We start from the raw sequence: 20,883 nt of genomic DNA, 5'->3' as shown, positions 1-20,883 counted from the left end.
TTATTTTTAGTCGGAGTGAAAATTTTTGACTCAACACCAAAGAGTCAAAAAATACCTAAAAACATTTTTCCCTTTGAGTATAGGCAGACTGACAGTTATCAATACTACCACATATGCTAGTTTTGAATAAGGTCTTAATTTTTATAATGACCTTTGAATTAGAGGGTTTCTTAAATCGGTTTTTATCATTATGTGTGATACAGAAAAGGTGATTCACTCAATTTCATGCAGCTCATAAACAAGAGAAACAGGAACTGAACCCAGCTCAGATTCCAAAGCCCATGTTTTTTCCAATATACCACTCTGAAATGGTCACAAACTGGATGACACCTTGACACCTCACCCCTTTCGCTCTGGTCTGCCACTCTCAATGTGCCCTGTTTCCTGGTAAATCTCTCCCTCTCCCAGAATTTTGAGGAGAAAATTTCAGGAATTTTTTGTTTAAATTTTATAATTTCTGAACAATTCTTTTGTCATTCTCAAGAGCAGCAGTCTTGGGTTTTTGAGAAACTGTGCTAAGACCCGTGGGCTTAATATCAAACTAGTAGTTTGAACATTTTGTGTGACATGACACTGGCACTTCTGAACAGTCTCATGAGTTATTTATTTTTCTTACATGAGGAGAGGTTCAGTGTCTTCCTCAAAAACTCTGACCTTCAAGATGACATTGAGGGAAAGTATTGTACCTGCTTTCCTGCTGCTGTGAGAATCACAGCAATGCATATCTAAAGAGCTTTTCTGAGCCTCCCTTGCCACCTGCCTAAGCTTCCTCCTGGGGCTGTATAGAAGGACCTGGTTTTGTTTTTATAAGAAGGAAATCAAACAGAGCAACCCAGCCTGGCAGTTAATGAACATCTATGGACAGACAGAAATCTCTGATCTTTCTCCCTCACCCCTGCCACATCAAAGCATCCTGAAGCCCACCTGTGTCCCCCAAACCACGCTACCATTGTGTTCACCGTGGTCTTACCTGGACCACTGCAATAGCTCCACATCTGGATTTGTCTCCACATTTCTGCTCTCGTCCTCCAGTCTGTTTCCTACACAGCAGCCACGGTGACATTTTTCTAATACATCTGAAAATGTGACTCCATCGGATGAGAACTTTCGAGGTTTCCCATTGCTCTTTGAATCATGGCAGAAATCTCATGAAAACTTTAAGGCACTTTGTAGTCTGGCCCCTGCTAGCCTCCCTAGCTTCACCTAGCCCCACTCCTCCTTTTTTCTACCCTGCAGCTATATTCATATATATTTTTTTTCTTCCACAAAGATGCCAAGTAATTCCCTGCCTCAGGAATGCTCTCCACACTTCTGGTCTCCTGGTAGCAATCTTTGGCTATCAGATCTTAGCTTATACATTGTGTTGCCTCCTAAGAGACTTTCCCAACTCTCCAAACGAGGTTAGAGGTTCTCCCACTAACTCTGCAGAACCTCCTACCACTCTTCCATAATCACATTTTGCTGACACTTATTTCTGTGGTTGTCTATTTGATGGCTCAGGACCACATCTTCCCTGTTTGCTGCCACATCCCAGCATAGCGCCTGGCACCTGAAATGCCCTTGATACACCTCTAGAGAAGGAATAAGTGAGCTAAGATTTGTTGTGAAGAAGGACCTGGCTTCCAGACTGGACTAGCCACTTACTTAGCTGTGTAATCTTGGGAAATTCACTTAACTTCTCTGGGCTTCAATTTTCTCATCCATAAAACAAATGAAATAAGTGCTTTGCTTCTAGGATTATGGAAAGAACCAAATGATGAATGGAGCCTAAAACAGTTTGGAAGCTGTAGAACATTATGCAGATATCATATATTATTACTCTTTTACAGTTAGGTTGGTTACTGTTGAGAGCCACAGCCAAAGGGGCCCCAGCAAACTTCCAGCTGCCAGCAATCCAGCTGCCGGCTGATGATTGGCTCACAGCGGCCCCAGCAACATCTAGCTGATTGGCTCCTCTGCGGTGATGCTCATTGGACTGTTTCCCTGCCCTTTCAGACCACGGAGCTGCTCATTGGGGGACTTTTTGGCTCTGCCCACGTGACCCAGCCAATCGGCCTCAAGAGCAGGAGGATTATGGGAGGTGGAAAGAAGCTTGTGGGGGGAGAGACAGGCTTGTGGAAAGCCAGTGGTGGCAGTTGAGGCTCTGAGGATTTTTCCTGAGAGGCTGTTTTGTTTGGGGTGTTTGGTTCTAAAAATAAAGTTAGTTTCTTTTGACAAGTGGCTTCTGATTGTGCCCAGCCAGACTGCGGCAGTTACTAGAAGACTCACCAGCCCCAACACCCAAATCACAGGCCTCCTAGCCTTTGTTGTTTCCAGAGAGGTTCTGAGCAGCGAGCAGCATGCTGGTGCCCAACCTGGTAGTCTTAGGCCAATGAGGGAGGGAGTCAGAAGAAGCTCTGGCAAAGAGGAAGCCAGGTTCTTCCTGCCAAAGCAGAATCTCTGCCTCATTTCTCCACAAGAGTCTTAATCTCCATCAAGAGAAGAGGAAAATGCCATCAGTAAGCTTGCCCTTGGTCATGTGTCACAGCCGGTACAATCTCACACCTGCTCTGTCCTTGGGACCAGACACCTCCACTTCTCCCTAATGCCAGTGACTGAGGTATTCTTCATGACAGGCCATCAACTTCATGATAAATCAGCTGAGGAATGATTCTCCCAGGACTGCAGTAAAGGAAAAGCCCCAGGCCATGGTGAGGGACAAGAGTAAGAAGGCACAGTGCAGCTGATCCGGCCTCTTAGGGGGCCATACTGACAAGCAGTTTGGAGGCATGACGGTCACCTGAAAGACGTCACTGCTTGTTGTTTACAGCAACAAGGTGAGACAAGAAGGGCTAGAATAAGAAACGACACAGCCCTTCATTTGCTGCATGACAAATTAGGACAAAATCAACAGCTTAGAACTGAACACAGTTTCTGTATATCAGGAGTCCTGGCTGCAGTCAGTGGGTCAGCCAGGCCTGCAGTCTCTGCTGAGCCTTGGGGTTCTTATCCCAAGCTCACACAGTTGCTGGCAGAATTCATTTTCTCACAGCTGTGGAACTCCAACGTCTTGTCTTTTCAAGGCCAGTGGAAAAGCAGGAGTCCCTGATTGCTAGACCCTCGTTCAGGGGTCATCCGAATAGATCAGGCCCACCCAGGACAAACTCCCTTTTGATGAATTTAAAGTCCACTAATTAGAGACTACAAGATTCCTCCATCTTTACTATATTCTATTGGTTTAAAGGAAGTTACAGTCTGGGGCTGTAGCTCAGTGGTAGAACGCTTGCCACGTACACATGAGGCCCTGGGTTCGATCCTCAGTACCACATAAAAATAAATAAATAAAAATAAAGATATTGTGTCCACAATGGAGTATTACTCTGCATTAAAAAATGACAAAATCATAGAATTTACAGGGAAATGGATGGCATTAGAGCAGATTATGCTAAGTGAAGCTAGCCAATCCCTAAAAAACAAATGCCAAATGTCTTCTTTGATATAAGGAGAGTAACTAAGAACAGAGTAGGGTCGAAGAGCATGAGAAGAAGATTAACATTAAACAGGGATGAGAGGTGGGAGGGAAAGGGAGAGAGAAGGGAAATTGCATGGAAATGGAAGGAGACCCTCAGAGTTATACAAAAGTACATACAAGAGGAAGTGAGGGGAAAGGGAAAAATAATACAAGGGGGACAAATGAATGTCAGTAGAGGGGGCAGAGAGAGAAGAGGGGAGGGGAGGAGAGGGGAGGGGAGGGGGGATAGTAGAGGATAGGAAAGGCAGCAGAACACAACAGACACTAGTATGGCAATATGTAAATCAATGGATGTGTAACTGATGTGATTCTGCAATCTGTATATGGGGTAAAAATGGGAGCTCATAACCCACTTGAATCAAAGTGTGAAATATGATATATCAAGAACTATGTAATGTTTTGAACAGCCAACAATAAAAAATTAAAAAAAAAAAAGATATTGTGTCCATCTACAACTAAAAAACAAAAGTTAAAAAAAAAAAGCAAGTTACAGAATCCTGCCACAAGTGAAGGGGATTACAGAAAAATGTGGATACCAGGGATAGAATTCATAGAGGCCATTTAAAAATTCAACCTACCACACCTTCCATTTACTGAGCTCTGCAGGTATGTGCACATGTGCACGCATGACAAAAATGGGATCACCTCAACTCACCTTAACAAAAGCAGCAGAATCTTTTTTTAAGGAAACAAGGTTGTCTTGTGGACCAGGGGTGATGATGCAGCTCAGCCTGAGGAAGGAGGGGAGGCCAGGTGTGGAATGCCACCAGGAGCCTATGTCTCCATGTGCAGTTGTGTCACCACTGTCTCAAGGTGGGCCAGCTTCTCCAGTTGGTGCTTCACAGTCCCAGATACATTCCATCTCAGCTCATTCTCTCAGGCAGAATCAGTCTCCCTCCTGCCTCCACCACTCCCAACCCTCCAGTTCTAAATTAGAGAAGGAACTCCACTCAGACCCTCCTCTCTGTGCAGTTGTCTTGGCCAGGTGGACAGACAGAGGCCATTGCATGGCTGCTGGTAATCACTCACTGGTGACCATGTGGAGAGGAGAGAATGGAGTTAGTCCCCGGAGAGAGGCTGATGTCACTGCATGGTGTTGGGTGCTGTGGTCAGTAGCCAATAGGCGCATACCCCATGTCATCTGGTTCGTGGTTTGGCAGCAAGGCCCTTGGGTAGTAGTGGAGAGAGCAGAATGGGGCATGTTTAGTGTGTCCCATGGTAATGCCATGTGCTGCAAACGCTAGGGACTTGTTTTCATCTAGAAGTAAGTTTCTTGTCAAAAGGAGTTTAAAACTATGCTCCTGTCATTCCAGCACTTAGAAAAAAGGCTAATATCACAATAAGAATGAGCAGCGGCTGAGAATGCAGGTACTGCCACAGAGGGACCAATTTAGAGCAGAGAGCCAGCAGCATCTTATAAAACCCTTCTCAGAAATGGCTGAGAAAGAGCTGCTCTGAGCAAGTGCAGAAAGAAGAAAAATAAATGACCAGGTAATCAGAGGAGGAGGGAATGTTCCAGCACAGACTGTACAGCTTGTGTTCTGATAAGAACAGAAGGAGGCTCACAAAAGACAATTCTGGGCAGGGACAGGGATTTAACCTCAGCCATGCTGCCGAAGAGTTCTTGCCAATTCTCCCTGTCAGGAACTGGTGTCAGAATCCTTTGTAGATCTTACAGAAATGCTTTATGTAAGTACGTACAGTGATGTGTAAGGGATGTGGCACTCAATCCAGTGTGTGGGTACATTACTAACAAATCCTTCTGTGGTCTTCATATAGTTCAAAGTTAAAGGATCAACTTCAATAATGAAATATTTGTGTAAATTTGGAAACCTAGAACAAGTGGTCTCTACTGATGGTCACAGTCAGTAGAGATTCCCATGTTGAGATTGGGCCAAAGTAGGTAAATGCTCTCCAGTCCCATATACTTAATGGTCTTGGTTTCACTGAGGCTTATTTATATCTGCTTGTTCTACACGTTACAGAGGATTCTTGACCTGGTTGGTGTTAGAATCACACAAGGTTATGGTCCCCTTGGTGACAATTGCCAAAGACTGGTCATCTCCATTTCATGGTTCCAACTCATATTAAGTTCTCAAAACATGCTCCTCAAATGAAAAAAAAAAAAAAGTGATATAACTTCTATACTATGTAATCATGATCTACAGTCTGTCCCCATAGATTGTGATGCTCCAATAGGATTGCTATTGACCACATATAGGTTTTTCAATTTAATTCAAATTAAATAAAATTAGAATTCACTTCCGTTATCACCATAGCCACATTAAAAGTGCCTAATAAGCACATGTGGCTAATGATTCCAAATGGAGCTTTCCCACCATCACAGGAAGCTCTACTAATGATGCTCCTCTGAATTTTGGAGGCTTTGCTGGTATCCTCATAGAACTGGTATCAGGAACAAATAACACTGTGTTCAATAACCATTTACTGATCTGTAACGAATATACTCTTCTGGTAAATCTCAACCTTATCTTCATTCTTGCAAGGACACCTTCCCTGAGTTCTACCCTATGCTCCTGAGACCCAAAGGAAACTGTGTCCTCAGATTCTGCTTCATATTGACATGCTCATCTTGCCAGACAATGTCCTCCCACCTGTCAACAAAGCCCTTGAGAGCAGGATCAGGTTCTGATAACTCTCTGTTTCTCCAGTGTCTGGCTCACAGGTTGAGCCAGGTTCTCTGTCATGTCTATTGAACTAAATCAACTAGAGAGAGTAAATGGTAGGTATGGAGCAATCTCTGTATTACCTATCAACTCGATGACAGGGTTGGGTGAATGCTCTGACTGTGTCATGGTGGGAGGGCTAGACTCCCATGGAGACATGATTCACATAAAACACAAGCACGTTCCTTATTTTTAAACTTGTATCTAGGTTCCTCATGGTATCCTACGTTTGGGGAAGGTTTTCATAATTTGGGGCCTTTTTCCTCTCAGCTCCTTACATCTCTAATACTTGTTTTGTGTGTGTGTGTGTGTGTGTGTGCATAGTTTTTTAAAATTAAAAAAAAAGTGAGAAATCTATAGGAAACACCTTAATACCTTTATATTAAGAAAGGTCCTGACAGGAAATAGATGGCAAAGAGAGAGCAAAGAAAACCACAAGAGATAGTGCTGTACCCCAAGGGCTGAGGATAACCTTAGTATATGGAGGCGGGAGGCACTCCTAACAGGAACCTGCATTTCTGCTGGGAAGGAGCTGGGGGAATAAATTGCAACCTCCCTCCTCCCTCTCCCTTTCATTTCTATCCCCAGATGGTAACAGAGAATAACCTGCATAATCTGGAATCAACAAACAATAAAGTTTTTTTCATTGCTTTGTTCATCATTTAAAAAAATAAATACAACTTTACAAATAGAGTTAGAAATTGCCTTTGTTGGCCCATTCATTCCATTCTCATTTGGTGTCTACTTTTTCTGTTTTGTTTTTAAATTTTTATTATGAATGTGCACCCTTCGTTCCATTGTTTTGGTTTTTAAGATTTTTGTATTTGTGTTTCATTTTGTGTATATAATTTGGTAACTTGAGTTTTTTCATTTGATAGTATGTTTTCAAGATATATGCATGTTAGTATATACTGATATGTTTCATTCATTTTAACAGCCTAATAGTATTCCACATTCTCTATCCATTCTGCGGATGGACATTTATGTTTTTACTAACACTATTCTGGGATGCAGTGAAAAACTTTGAATCCCAGATGGATTATAGGATTTCAACCTTCTCAACTTTACTTGATATGCCAAATGACTCTCCAGAATGGTTGTACTAATTTATATTTTCACAAGTAACCATGTGAGTTTCTATTTCTCCATGTTCTTACCAACTCTCAATATTGCAGATTTTTTAAAAAACAGTTTTCTTTTTTTATTGTAGGTGGACACAATACCTTTATTTTATTTATTTATATGTGGTGCTGAGGATTGAACCCAGGGCCTCACACACTCTAGGCAAGTGCTCTACTGCAGCCCCTACAGATTTTAGTTTCTGACAATGTAATAAACATAAAAGAGTTTCCCATTGTCATTTGAATTTGACATTTTCCTGATCCCTAGTGAAGGTGTGCATCTTTTTTAGATATTTATTGGCCATTTGGATTTCCCCTTCTGTGAACTGCCTTTTTTTTTTTTTTTTTGCCTACCTTTGCCTATCTTTTTATTGAAGTCTCTTTTCCTTTTTGATTAGTAAATCTTCATATAACTGGATCTTGACTCTGTGTAAAATACATTAACAGTTGAATCAAGATTCTTGCAGGTCAAACATCCTAAAGGGAAAGTAAACAGTCAACCAAAGACAGAGTGGTATTTGCCCACATCATTTAAGGGATTTTTCCCCCCAAAATACTGAAGCTTATTAACAGGCTAAAATTCAAAGGGAACCCACTTCATTAAGTCTCCACATTCTGCCAAATGACCCCTGAGCAGCAAAATTACCCTAGTTAAGAATCCCTGCTTTAAGCTCTTTCGGGGTAGTAAGCACATTTTCTTTTATCTCTGAATTCCTGGTGTCCAAGACCTGCCTAACCTTGTGAACCAAAGGGAACTTGGCTGGGGGCAGGCTGGGGCTGATGAAGGAAGGTCTTGCATAAGAGAAGCTATCTTACTTGGATCTGGAAACTACCAAGAATCATCTAATCAGCACTCTCCGATAGAACACTTTGTGATGATAGAACATTTCTATGACTGCACATTGCAAGACATTGGATAGCCACTACCAAATGTGGCCTTGCGTGAAAAGGTGGACCAAGGAAGGGAATTCTTAAATGACATTTAATTCCAATTATCTTGAGTTTAAACTTCAAAGACTACACGTGGCTAGAGGCTACCTACATATTGGTGGCACTACTCTAGGCACTGAACAGCTTGACCCAGTGTAAGCATTACTCACCAAATTCTAGCTGGGAATTGGAAACTATCAAAGTAAGTAAAAAACATATTCATATTTCCAGTTTCTCTGGCCATTATCCAAGTCTAAAACAACATTTAGGAATAAATTCAATATTACTACATTTCACTCCACAGAGATGATAGAAGAGGCTGATCCCATTCACTGTAAAGAAATTAAGGTTACACCACTGAGGGGTTTGAAGACAGATGGTGTTTAAATTCTTAGAATCACCCAATTTATTTTAAAGCAACCTTTCCATGTATCTATCTTTTCCAAAGTTTATCCAAATAGCATTTATTGAGAGCCTGTTATATACTATCAGCCAATGAGTTCACAAAAAACACACAAAACAGCCAGAGGCACAGTGCAGACAACTAACCACAATATACTGTTAGGAGAGCCACTGTGGGATTCTGGGTGGGCGTCTGAGATGGGGAGAAATTGCAACAGCGAAGCTGATGTTGAGCTGAGTTGTAAAGTTTGACAATTAGCTGGGTCAGTTTTCTAAACCACCATCACAAAAACAACAACAAAACAAAAAACAGAGATTTTTTTTTTTTTAAATTAAATTCTCAAGCTCTTTCCTGAAAGTTCCTAACGTAGAGCTTCCTCATTCTTGTTTTAGTTAATGCATTTTTTTTTTTTTTTGTCTTGCGGAAGTACATTCTTTAGTAATTCTTTCAGTGTGAAATGTCTGTAAGCAGTAAGCTCTCTTACTATATTCAAGTTTTTAAATTTATCTCTCACACTTGAAAGATCACTTAGCTTCACCAAGAGTTTAGTTTCATTATTATTCTCTCTCAGGACTTTAAAAATATTATTCCATTCTCTCTTATCTATTCAACATAATAGGAAGCCAACAATCAGTGTCATTGCTTCTTATAGGCAGTCTGCAAGTCTGCATTTCTTCCCTGGAGTCTTAGGATTTTCCCTTTATTTTTGGTGTTCTGCACTTTTAATACTAGTATTAAGTATGAAACTTTCTCATTTATTTTACTTATTTTTTTCATTCTACAAATGTATGTTTCAATGTTGCAGCACTAGTAGACATTACCTCTTTCAAAGTTGCTTCCACTTTCCTTCCACCTCATTCTTTGCATTTCTTTTTTCTGGAACCTCTACAAAATTTGTAGTGAGGTGTCCAATTTTATAATCTCCCTGTCTCTCTGAACGTCATTCTAAGTTACTTCCTGAAGCCTGCCCTTCAATTTACCAATTTTCTATTCTTTGGTTTTTAGTCTACTGCTTAGAAATTTTTACTTCATTGATCCTATTTTTTTTTTAGGATTTCTACTTGATTATTATTTTTTAATCCACCAATTCCTCTCCATCAAAAGAGCTTACATCTTTATTTTATAGTAAAATACAGTAATGATGAATTTAGAGATAAAATTCCAACAACAACAGAAATATTTCTCAAGTCTCTAAATGGAGAAATATTTTCAAGGTTTTAAATTCCAGCTTGGCCTTAATAATCTTAAGAAAACAGTGACAATTTAAATATATAAACTGTAAATGTGTGTAGCTTAAAATGCAACAAAATTTGAAAGCATGTAGTAAATGAGGAATATATGGATGACAAAGGGTGACTATCTTGAAAATATAAAGCCCTCTTTAAGTAGATGATAAAAACACAAACAAAAACACAAATGGCTAATAAGCATTTTCAAATTATTTTTCTTTCCTAATAATAAAAATAGAAATAAAAACATAAAAGTAACATCTACTATACTAGAAAAACTTTTTTCTTCCTTGAGAATATGCAAAGCTTGCTCTGGTACCACTTGGAAAAGCACAAAGAGACATTTTGTTAATTAAAAAAAAAGTAGCAGTATATATTAACCACCTTAAAAGTATTATAACTTTTTGATTCAGCAATTTCACTTTTAGGAATCTACCCCAAGGAAACAATTCCAAATACTTGGAAAGAAAAACTTATGCCATATTTTTACAGCCAAGAAAAATTAGGAACAATCTAGAGGTACAATAGAGAAAGTAATTTGTTACATCTGCACAGTAAAATATCATTCAGTCATTAAAATTATGCTTATAAAAATTTTATGATAAAAATAGGAAAATACTCATACCATAATCATGTGAAAAATGAAGTACGTGAAATTATATATTGTGTGTATACATACATACTCATATATAGAGAGAGGGAGACAGATTATAAATATAGATATGTAGTACTTGTGTTAATCAGCTTTTCATTGAGGTAACTAAAATACCTGAAAGAACAACTTAGAGGAAAGAAGATTTATTTTGGCTCACAGTTCCAGAGTCTTAGCACTCCTAGTCCTGTCACCAAATCTGTTGCTCTGGACCCAAGATGAGGCAGTATATCATGGTAGAGGGGAGAGATGCAGGAATGCTGCTCCATTTGTGGCAGCCGGGTAAGTGGAGAGACAGGAGAAGGAGGTGCAGGGAGGATGAACCCCTCCAGGGCACGTACCCAGTGACACCCCACCTGCCTACCATTGCCACCCAGTCAGAGCACTTGAATGAAAATGGACTGATTAGGTTACCACTCTCAGAATCCAATCTCTTCACCTGCAAACATTCCTGATAAACACAGGAGTTCTAACAGTACAACTAAAGGACTAGAAGAAGAATATCTATCGAAATGCTGACTATTTATACTTGGTAGTAGCTGTATTGGTGAGTTTGTTCTACCTCTGTATACTTTTTTATACTTTCCAAATAGTCCATAATGTAGATCTATTATTTTTTATAATTTTAAATCACTGATTAAAAAACTTTTTCAATAAATTAGAAGTACCTTAGCTCAGTTCTCCTCATTCCTACCCATCTTTCCAGTAGGAACTGTTGGTTTATTCTTGGCCAGTGTGAACATCAGGTCAAACGAGAGTGTTAATTTGAGCAACAAAATTCAAAACATTTGACAACTCCTCTCAGAGTAGCTTACATTTCAAGTCTGAGACCTTGAAGTCTGTTAGAAAGGTTTAAGAGTAAATTTCCCATAGGAAAGCACTAACTAGAAACTGACCATTTAAAAGGTTATAATATCTGAAGGTAAATGATTTTCTTTTAAAATTCCATGTTTTGATTGATGGAGATTTTAAGGCTAAAAATAGACTAATTTTTAATAAAAACTACAGATTGATTTGATGGTGATAGTGATTGTGTGAGTTTGGTTTCCCAAAGAAGCAGATGTCACAACAAAATTAGATTTTTCAAGATATTCACTGGGAAAAACTCCTGTGAAAGATGTAGACGAAAGGAAGCAGGATTAAATAAGGAGAGCCTTCAGACCTCAATGCCAATCTGACATTGAAGAAAGGAGAGAGGGAAGGAAGGAGAATTGGTAGTAAGAGCCTGAAACTACAGTGCAGCACTGAGAAAGCCTTGGCCAAGTCAGAGGAGCCCCTGGTAAAGGCAGCCTGAGAGCAGCTCACACTGGGCAGAAATGGCCTTAATCTGTTTCCTTTGCTATGCTCAGTAGAGCTGAGAGCAGCCTAGAAAGAGCATGGTCTCAACATCACCCTGCAGTGGATCCCAAAAAGGCTGTCAGCCAACCCTGCTCCTTGAGAAGGTTCTTTTAAAGGAAGACGTGATTGATATACCAGCACAGCAGCCACAGAAATGTATTGAACAGCAGATGGGGTAGAGAGGGAAGAGGGGAGGGGAGGGGAGGGGGGATAGTAGGGGATAGGAAAGGTAGCAGAATACAACAGTCACTAATATGGCATTATGTAAAAATGTAGATGTGTAACCGATGTGATTCTGCAATTTGTATTTGGAGTAAAAATGGGAGTTCATAACCCACTTGAATCAAATGTATGAAAGATGATATGTCATGAGCTTTGTAATGTTTTGAACAACCAATTAAAGAAAAAAAATTTTTTTTAAATAAAATTAAAAAATAAATAAATAAAAGTATGCTTTCTTCCAGAGTCTTCTCCCTACCCCACAAAATAAAAGCAAGACTAAAAAATTTTCTTCAAAAACTTGTAGACTGTAGAGAAACTGTTAAGCTTCTCCTTAAACAGAACTGCAGAATTCAGAATCTAGTACAGTGCCCAGCATATAATGTGCACGCATTTGTATTTGTTGACTAAATCATGTCATTTTTTTCCTTCTCCTCAGGTATAATACTATGGCACCTTTATTAAAGCTGGATACTTTAGGTCTGACATTCTAGTCCTTACAACAACACTACAATGTGGACATTGTTATAACTTTTTATAAGTAGACACACTAAAGCTCAGTGTGGTTAAGTAACTTGTCCAGGATCTCATTATTACTAGGTGGTAATTTTAGGATTCGGAGTCTACACTGCCTTGAAGTTTGGCACATGCTTCCTCTTCTCTTTGTCCTTAGTAACTTTAAAAAGAAAACTAGGTAATGTAGGTGATAGGAGGCAATCACTTGAAAACTGAAATGGATCTTAGATATCATCTCGACCCATAGTCTTCAACTCATATCAGAACCATCTGGAAAATCTCAAAAGCATTCAGATGATCAGGCTTCATCCCAGATCAACTCAATTACTGTTTCTGGGGTGGACCTAAGCATGTAATTTTTAAAAAAGCTTTCTAAAGTGCTCAAGTTTGAGCATCCCTGGTTTAGTGCAACCCCTGCTCATATTACAGACTGGGTAACTGAGTCCCAGAGGAAAGTCGTCACATTCAACAGTAAATGCTTTGCAACCTGAGCTCAAATGAAGATATCTTAGCCCCGTGTTGTCCTTTGGCAGTGTACTTGAAGGTGACTTATTTTTCTAACATTTGTTGCATCATATAGTGAAGGTGAAGGACTTTGCTCATAGGGCAGTCCTAGAGTGCCCCCTCGTGGGACAACTTGGTAAGGAGTCATTATCTTGGGTAGTACTTGATAGGTAGAGAGAAGGGAGCTCGGCAGACCTTTGCATTGCCCAGTCAACATGCTTCATGTAAGTTTATACAAGCCAGCTGCTAGGCAGTGGGGCCCCACATCAGCCCTATACTTTGAAGGAAGAAAACAACATGAGCACAAAAGCAAAAACCACCACCAGGGATGGGTGCAGTGACTTGCCTCCAAAAACTGGCTATAAATGCCAGTATCAGCATCTAAGGCCCTGCCTTATAAAAGAATCCTGGGAGAAACATCTAAAATCTTATAGTACCTTTGATTAAGGCAGTAGAGTATTGTGGTTGATCTCACATGTTTTTACTGCCAAACGAATATGACGACAAATTCTGGATCCACGATTTATTAATCTCATAAGCTTTGGTGAGTTTTTGGTGGTATCTTTAATCCTTATTTTTATCATCGGTGAAATGGTCATTATATCCTATTTCTTATAGTTGAAGTAATATTAAACGTGTAAAGTGGTTGGCACTGTGCCTGGAACCTATCAAGCTCCCCCAGCCTCATGCCCCCCAAAGGTTGTCATTACTATTACTGGGGTGGACCCATAGTGGGTGCATTTCTACCAGGTCTGGACAAAACTCTCAAACCAGGAAAGAATGTTTACAGTGCAATATGATAAGACCTCTGTGCTTGTGCCGCTCCAGGCATCAGCTTCTCCAGCTATCAGCTCCTCCTTGTCCCTCAACCTAACCTGTCATCTCCCTCCTGCCCCTCCCTGCAGCTTTCCACAGAACCTTTCCTTGATAAGCAGAATCTGCAACTCTCATCTTTCCTTTATCAAAATATCTTTTGCATGTAGCCACCTTCTCATTTCAACCTGGAAAGGGTGAGAAGGTGAGGAGAGATAAGCAAAGGAGGATGAGAATGCAGGAGAGGAACCAGGAAGGGTATTACACCAGGGGGCTGGGGAAGAGTGTTTCAGATGGGGAAATGATCTTTGGGGCCCAATGCCACAATAGGTACGACATGGACTGAGAGTGACCATCTTATTTAGCAAAGCAGAGGCCATTAGTAATCTTGACCAAAGCAATATTTATATAGCAGTGAAATTCTAAAAAGTGACATTCTAATTGGAGTAAGGAATTGGATACATCAAGCACAGACTATTCTTTTAAGACGGTTTTCTGTAAACATGGACAAAAATGGAGTGATAGCTGGAGAGAGAAATGGTTTCCTTTTTGAGATGGGAGAAATAAATTCATAATGCCAATAGAGAAGTGTTAGTGGGGGGAAAACTGATGATGCAGAAAGGAGAGGGAAGGTCGCCTGCTTTCTCTGATTAGAAGCAAGGTCATCAGTGAGAGTGGCTGCTAGTAAGTGAAATACTGTCCTGTCATAGCAAGTGGTAAGTTCAATTTCATAACTACAACTCAAAGCTGATGGAGCTGTGGTCTAGTGGGTAAGAGCCTTTGCTAAAAATACTAAATAATGAGGTTCACATGTAATGTCAACTTAAGATTCAAATAACAAATGCATGTGTGATGCTCTGAACTTTATTTTCTCATAATTATTTAAAAAACACTCTACAAAACACTCAACAACATTATTTAAGGAAACCTCTATGAACTTTGAAAGGGGATTAGACACTATGTATCTATCATCAAAATATCATGCACACACATTTTCTGAAAAGATCTTTAACTTTGTAGGATTCTATTAGGAGACGGTGTACTTTAGTTCCATGGACCACGATGAGAACTTTCTCTAGCATATAACTTTTTAAACATTAAATAACACACATTTTTTTGACTGTTTTAGATTAAGATATTTTATGGGTTTTCCCATAAGTAACTAAGCTTGATTCCTTTCCTCAGTGACAGACTCCTGCTTTTGGCAGATCTGTACAAAGTATACCAACAACTTCTTGGATTCTTCGGGTAGTGACACCAAGGTTAGTGTCATCACAGGTAGAAGAGAGAATTGGCTAATTCCAAGTTTGGTTCCTTATGGATGCTTTGTGCCACCAGAAAGGTCAGCTTGTGTGCATACTGACATGGTGCTGGGATACTGATTAAGCCCTGAGGAGAAAAACATAGTGATCATAATTAAGAGGATGATTTGCTCTTCGTCATGATTTTTCTTCTGAGTTTTTCCAACTATTGATTATACAGACAAAAGAATGTGTCTCTAGATAAACAATAATCACTTTTAACTGACAATAGGCAGCCTCACTCACTCAGAACTGAAGCTTCCTGGCAAGGTAGGGTGAAGGCTTCATGGTGCTGGGTACTGGGAGACACTGCACTCAGGCCTGATCTGAGTTTCCTTTGACCTCTTATCTCAAGGGGCTTAGAGAAAACCTTGGCTTTGGACTTTGAGAGCAGCTCTTGGACTAATGCTCAGTACACAGGACAGACATAGCTGTTATTACTTGCCCACCAGGAACATATGTGCTGGTTTCAACTTCCTCATCTATAACACTGAATTAAGAAAACCTTGATTTCCTCCTAAGCCTGCCTAAGATGATGTATATAATAAAGTCCTCTAATTTATTGTGTCTATTAATAGTTATTACTATTTTGCTTCTATGACACACTGGGTTCCTCCCACTGTGGACTTAAAGAGTCACACATTCATCTCATCTTGTGAAAAGTCAGATTTTTTTTTTTTTTTTTTTTTTTTGCCTAGGAATATACAGGAGAACTGGGTACAATTCCCAGGTGGGCATCTTGAATATCATATTTACATCAGTAAGCAGCTTCCACTCACCTGCCAATTGTAGTACAGATGGCATAGTTTGAATGTTAGTCTCTGCATGTGGTCAGGCTTCAAGCAATTGTCATCATAGATGACATTGTAGTAGGTGGGACTGACAGTTCCCCGACAGGCAGTCTGGCTGATCAAATAAAAGTCATACCTGAAGAGGAATGTGGAATGGGTATGGGAAAGAAGTCACTTGGTTAAGGCCAAACCTAAACAAGATGCAGCAAATGCTGGTTAAAAACTGATCTCCAGTAGCACTCACCACTTTGGACGTGTTGCTTCTGCATCCACAACAGTGCCCAAGGGGGGGTTCTGGACAGTATGGTTCATTTCTGTGAAGAATCGTGGCATGCATTTCTTTCTCACCACAATCACTGACAGTCTGCAGCTTGGAACCACAGAGGAAAAAAATAAGAAGAAGTCAACTAAAACCAATTCATGCAGCTTTGCAGTTTTGGTTTTTGTTGTAGTTTTATCTTTTAAATTGAAATAAAGAATTTCACTAGAAAAAAACACTGCAAAACAGAGAAAGTAAAATCACCCATAATCCGTTCCTTAGAGAGACATACAATCTTTAAGTTAGGGATTGTCCTTCTATGTTGCAAAAGTGCACCATGCCAAGTCATCTGCCTCATTTATATCACTTAAGACAATGGGAGGAATGATTCACAAGACAATGAACTTGAACTGCATTTTGAGAGAAGATGTTCCAGTATTACCCAAGGAGACAAGTTTTTTTTTTTCCATTAGCAAGCACCACTCTATTTTCACCTTCACTCTTTCTCTCAAATTTATCTGAGTAGCAAAAGAAGAATCAATTTAGTTTGCTTCTCAAATCATCTGTTCTGAATTCTGTAACACTCACTAGGTAGATGGATGAACAGATCAAATTTATATTCTGGCAATGCTGAATGGCCAAATGTTAATGTCAAAGCCAAAACCAAATATTCACCATTATGGAAGAAACTCTGGGATGCAAAGATCACTTGGAAGTTTTATTTTAAGCATTTTAATTATTTAAAAAATTATGATGAATGTTTTCAGTATTGGACTTTGAAAAAGTTGATACTATAGAGAAAGAAAAGTAACCCCTCATCAATTGCTAAATTTACCCCTCTCTCGATTACATATTTTCTTTAATTTCTAATCATCTGCCTGAGATACATTCTCCTGTGGTCAGTGGGAAGAGAGATTTTGACTCTAAGAGTTTGGCTGCAAGTGACATTGCCACCAACTTATGAGGCTCTCCATTATCTCTAAATACTAACTCGCTGAGATCAAGACTCAGCTCCTTTGTGATTTGAGGCCAAGAAGCTCTGGTTGATGGGAATGATGGTGAAATTATATGGAGTTCTATGTGCTTCACTGAAATAAGATGCTTTCCAAATATTCTAAGATGCCAACTTGAGATTACTGTCCTCCCTCATTTTCCATTTCTAATATTTTTATTGAGTTGCCACTTCACATAATCACTGAAGGAAATTTCGTACCGAAACACCAAATCTAGAAAAGCAACAAGCAGCAAGATGCTTCATGTCCAAGATGGTCTGATGTCCATATGTGGTTCAGTTTTCATCCCTCTCACTACCTCAACTGCACATTAGTGCCTGTAATTCAGACACATCAGCTCTGTGTGTTGATCGGGGCCTCAAATTTAAAACCAAGAGTTATTTTTTTCCATGGTATATTAATATGTATAATATCTTCACTGGCCATCAGTCCTGTGGGCTTCCTGCTGAGTTCGTGCCAGCTACTCTAAAGGATACCTGCCTTCCTCCAAGTGACCCACCTGGGACCCCAAAGCTTACACCACCTGGCTATGTATGTTAGACCACCATGACTACCCTCCAATCAAGGGAAGATTCATCAGCCATACTGACATGATGCAGAAACGCAGCAAAAAAAAAAAAAAAAGTTAAAGTTATGTTTGCATACCTCATGTCAAATAGCTGCAGCTGAATGTGCTATTATTGGGAGTGTTAGAGAAAAGAACAACCATTTAATACCTGATATTTGAGCTGGATTCTGTTACACTGCTTAGCAGCTGCGGGACTTCATATTCAACAATGGTTTTCAGCTGACCGTCCCCTACACCATCACGATACACAATTATGCGCGCGGGCAAGCTGTGGTTGTGCTTGTACCACTTGTTGAGTGCTCCTGCAGAATTTGGTATTAGTAAGAAAAGAATGACATGTCCAGTGTCAACACATATATTTACATTTAATTTACTGTTTAAATAACTTGGCTATTTCAGACCATTGTAAAATAGGGTCAGACCTAATTTGGGTTGCATTTGAAATAATGTAAAAATGAATAACCTCAGAGGCCTTCCTTCATCTCTGCCCTCTGAAACATCTTAATAGTTTCTATGGCATAATACATTCTTAAATTTACCATATTTCTTTAACTAAATTTCAATATTTGTGCAACAAATCAACATTCAATTCATAATACACAGAGATATTACTAAAACCAAATTAATGCTAATTAGTTTCTTCAAGTCTTTAAATCCTCTCAATAGAAACAGGCTAGATGAGTTTATATCATTTTCTTCCCTAATGAGAATAAACATGAAAACATAAGGACTTGGCTCTTCTGCTAAAAACACTTCTTCAACTGACTCAACCAATTCAATTCCAATTCTGATGATAGGATTTCTGAAAACATTCCCACCCACTCTAACTAGAATTTGCCTTAGAATAGAAATCACAGTAACTCACATGCAAAAGAAACATCTAATGACATCTGCTAAAAGAAATTTTCCAGTGTAGAGAAAGTAATAGGATGCAGTAATTCTTTTCATGTATATATTGCACAATTTGTTTTTAGAAGAGTTTATTGTCCAGAAAATTCATTTTATTTTTTTAGAAGATAATCATATATCTAAGACCATTATCAACATGGATCATCAAATTTACCTTTTTAGGAAAAAAAAATTACAACCTCCCCAAAATTTACCAGGTGGAAAATGCAGTCTGGAACAAAGATTTGTACATGTCACATTGTTGTGGAACAGCAGAGCCAGACCTGGGCCATGGCGAGTGAGGAAACAAAACCCTAGATTTGTCTTTCCATTGCATTCCACTGTGAAGAGGGCACCTTTCCTCATCTGTCACCTCCCCCTTCTTCTCCGGCTATGCCACACTTTATCTGTTAGCATCTCTACCCCAGGCCCAAAGTCTCTGCAGGGTAGGTTTCTTTTGGCCTTCACACTGCTCACCAGGACCACCAGTAGCCACAAACTTTCCTCCCTCTCAGCTTTTGTTTATCACACACATACAAATATAAATGCTACACAGTCTGACTGTTCGCCTCTATGAATCAGCATACAGCTTTGGGAAAGTTCTGACTCCATGAAATCTGACAGGCTTAGGGAGTTTGCTTCTACCTATCTGCTCTCATGAAAATATGTGGAAGGAATCTACTTTGGGTCTGAGCAAGCAGTCCTTGAAGCCCACCCACATTGTAACCTTTTTAGTACCAGTCATGAAGACTTTCAAGCAATCTGCAATATCAGTTGTTTTCTGAAGGATGCAGCGTGAAAACCACCTACAGTGAGCGAAAGAAAAAAGTAAAGCTTAATTTCAAAATTTTGCTCTAAACATGCCTTAATATTAAACAAACAAATAGACACTTTGAGTAAAAATCAATGACCCTAATTTTATATATGCTATGTGGTCACGATTATATTAAAAAGAACCTCTCCCCAGAATATGTTTTTTATTAAGCAAAATTAAAGCACAGTGTTAGCATTGAGATTCTAATCCTTGTATATTCACTAGCTATGTGAACCTAAACCTTAGTTTCCTTATCTGTGACAAGGAGATTTACAAGGCAGTAAGGTAGTTACTACTTTATAGGTTTGTAGTAAAATTTCCAGTAGACAATATAGCATAGTACACCTGTGCCCCGAGCCTTGCGGGGTGCTGCAAAAAGTCCCTCTTCTTTCTTGCTTCACCCAGAACACTGAATTGAGAGATTGAGAGTGTCTGGGAGCAGGTAAAGGAGACTTCAGACCATACTAATTGCTCCATTAGCTGCATCAGGAAGCCCACCCATGAGATGTTTGGGATACCTTGCTATACCCCACCTTCAACTGGCCTAGAAGCACCCAAAATGCTCCATACATCTTGCCACTTCTACTCCAAGTCTGGCCCCTTGAGCACATCCTACAAGATAGTAAGAATAAGTGCCTTAAGTCTACAGGATTGGGAGAAAATACAATAAAGGCTGACATCTTCCCAGCTGGCTTAACTATAGGATTGGAAGAAGATACACACAAATATGAGAATTTCTGAGCACCAGCTATGGAAGACAACTGGGAAGCTCTCAGCACTTGGTATGGCTTTCTGGGATTGAGAGAAGGTATACAATCTTTAAGAACTTCCCTAAGAAAGAACAAGAAGTGTAGGACAGGCACACCAATAGAAAAGATGGAAGAGATCCTCACAATCACTAGTGAAGTCATTTCTCTCAAAGCATGTCAGTAAAGTCTAGGGGAATGACCAATTCTTCAAATGTGAAGACAGCAACGTACGACTTCAAGGAAGATGAAAAAAATCAAGGAAACGTGACACACTGAAGGATTAAAATAATATTTCTATAACCAATTCCAAAGAAATGATCTAAAAACTGCCTAACAAGAAATGCAAAATAGTTGTTTTAAGGGAGCCCAGTGAGCTACAACAAAAGAACACAGGCCACTTGATATCAGAAAAATAATACATAAACAAAATACTAACTTCAAAAAGAGAAAAATTGTCAAAAAGAACCAAACTGCTGCCTAGAACTGATTAATCCAACAAAATGAAATAAAGAATGCAATAGATAGCAGAATTGCTCCAGTAAAAGGATGTTTTCTCAGAGGAAGAAAAAGAAATTTT

The 20,883-nt window shown here is 39.4% G+C and overlaps 1 protein-coding gene across 1 annotated transcript in view; it reads right to left on the bottom strand.

The window, feature by feature from the left end:
• Nucleotides 1-15,195: 15,195 nt before the first annotated feature.
• Piwil4 (piwi like RNA-mediated gene silencing 4) overlaps nt 15,196-20,883 on the bottom strand; it is a 51,565-nt gene continuing 45,877 nt past the window's right edge. The window contains exons 17-21 of the mRNA XM_027951413.2: nt 19,482-19,549; nt 18,004-18,157; nt 16,260-16,385; nt 16,004-16,151; nt 15,196-15,312 (exon numbers count right to left, since the gene is read on the bottom strand). Coding sequence (XP_027807214.1) covers nt 15,196-15,312; nt 16,004-16,151; nt 16,260-16,385; nt 18,004-18,157; nt 19,482-19,549 — 613 coding nt within the window. The remainder of the gene's footprint in view (nt 15,313-16,003; nt 16,152-16,259; nt 16,386-18,003; nt 18,158-19,481; nt 19,550-20,883) is intronic.

Source organism: Marmota flaviventris, chromosome 9 (genome assembly GCF_047511675.1).
Source record: "Marmota flaviventris isolate mMarFla1 chromosome 9, mMarFla1.hap1, whole genome shotgun sequence".
Taxonomy (NCBI): domain Eukaryota; kingdom Metazoa; phylum Chordata; class Mammalia; order Rodentia; family Sciuridae; genus Marmota; species Marmota flaviventris.
The sequence above is the reverse complement of the archived record's forward strand: the minus strand, read 5'-3'. Positions and strand labels throughout refer to the sequence as shown.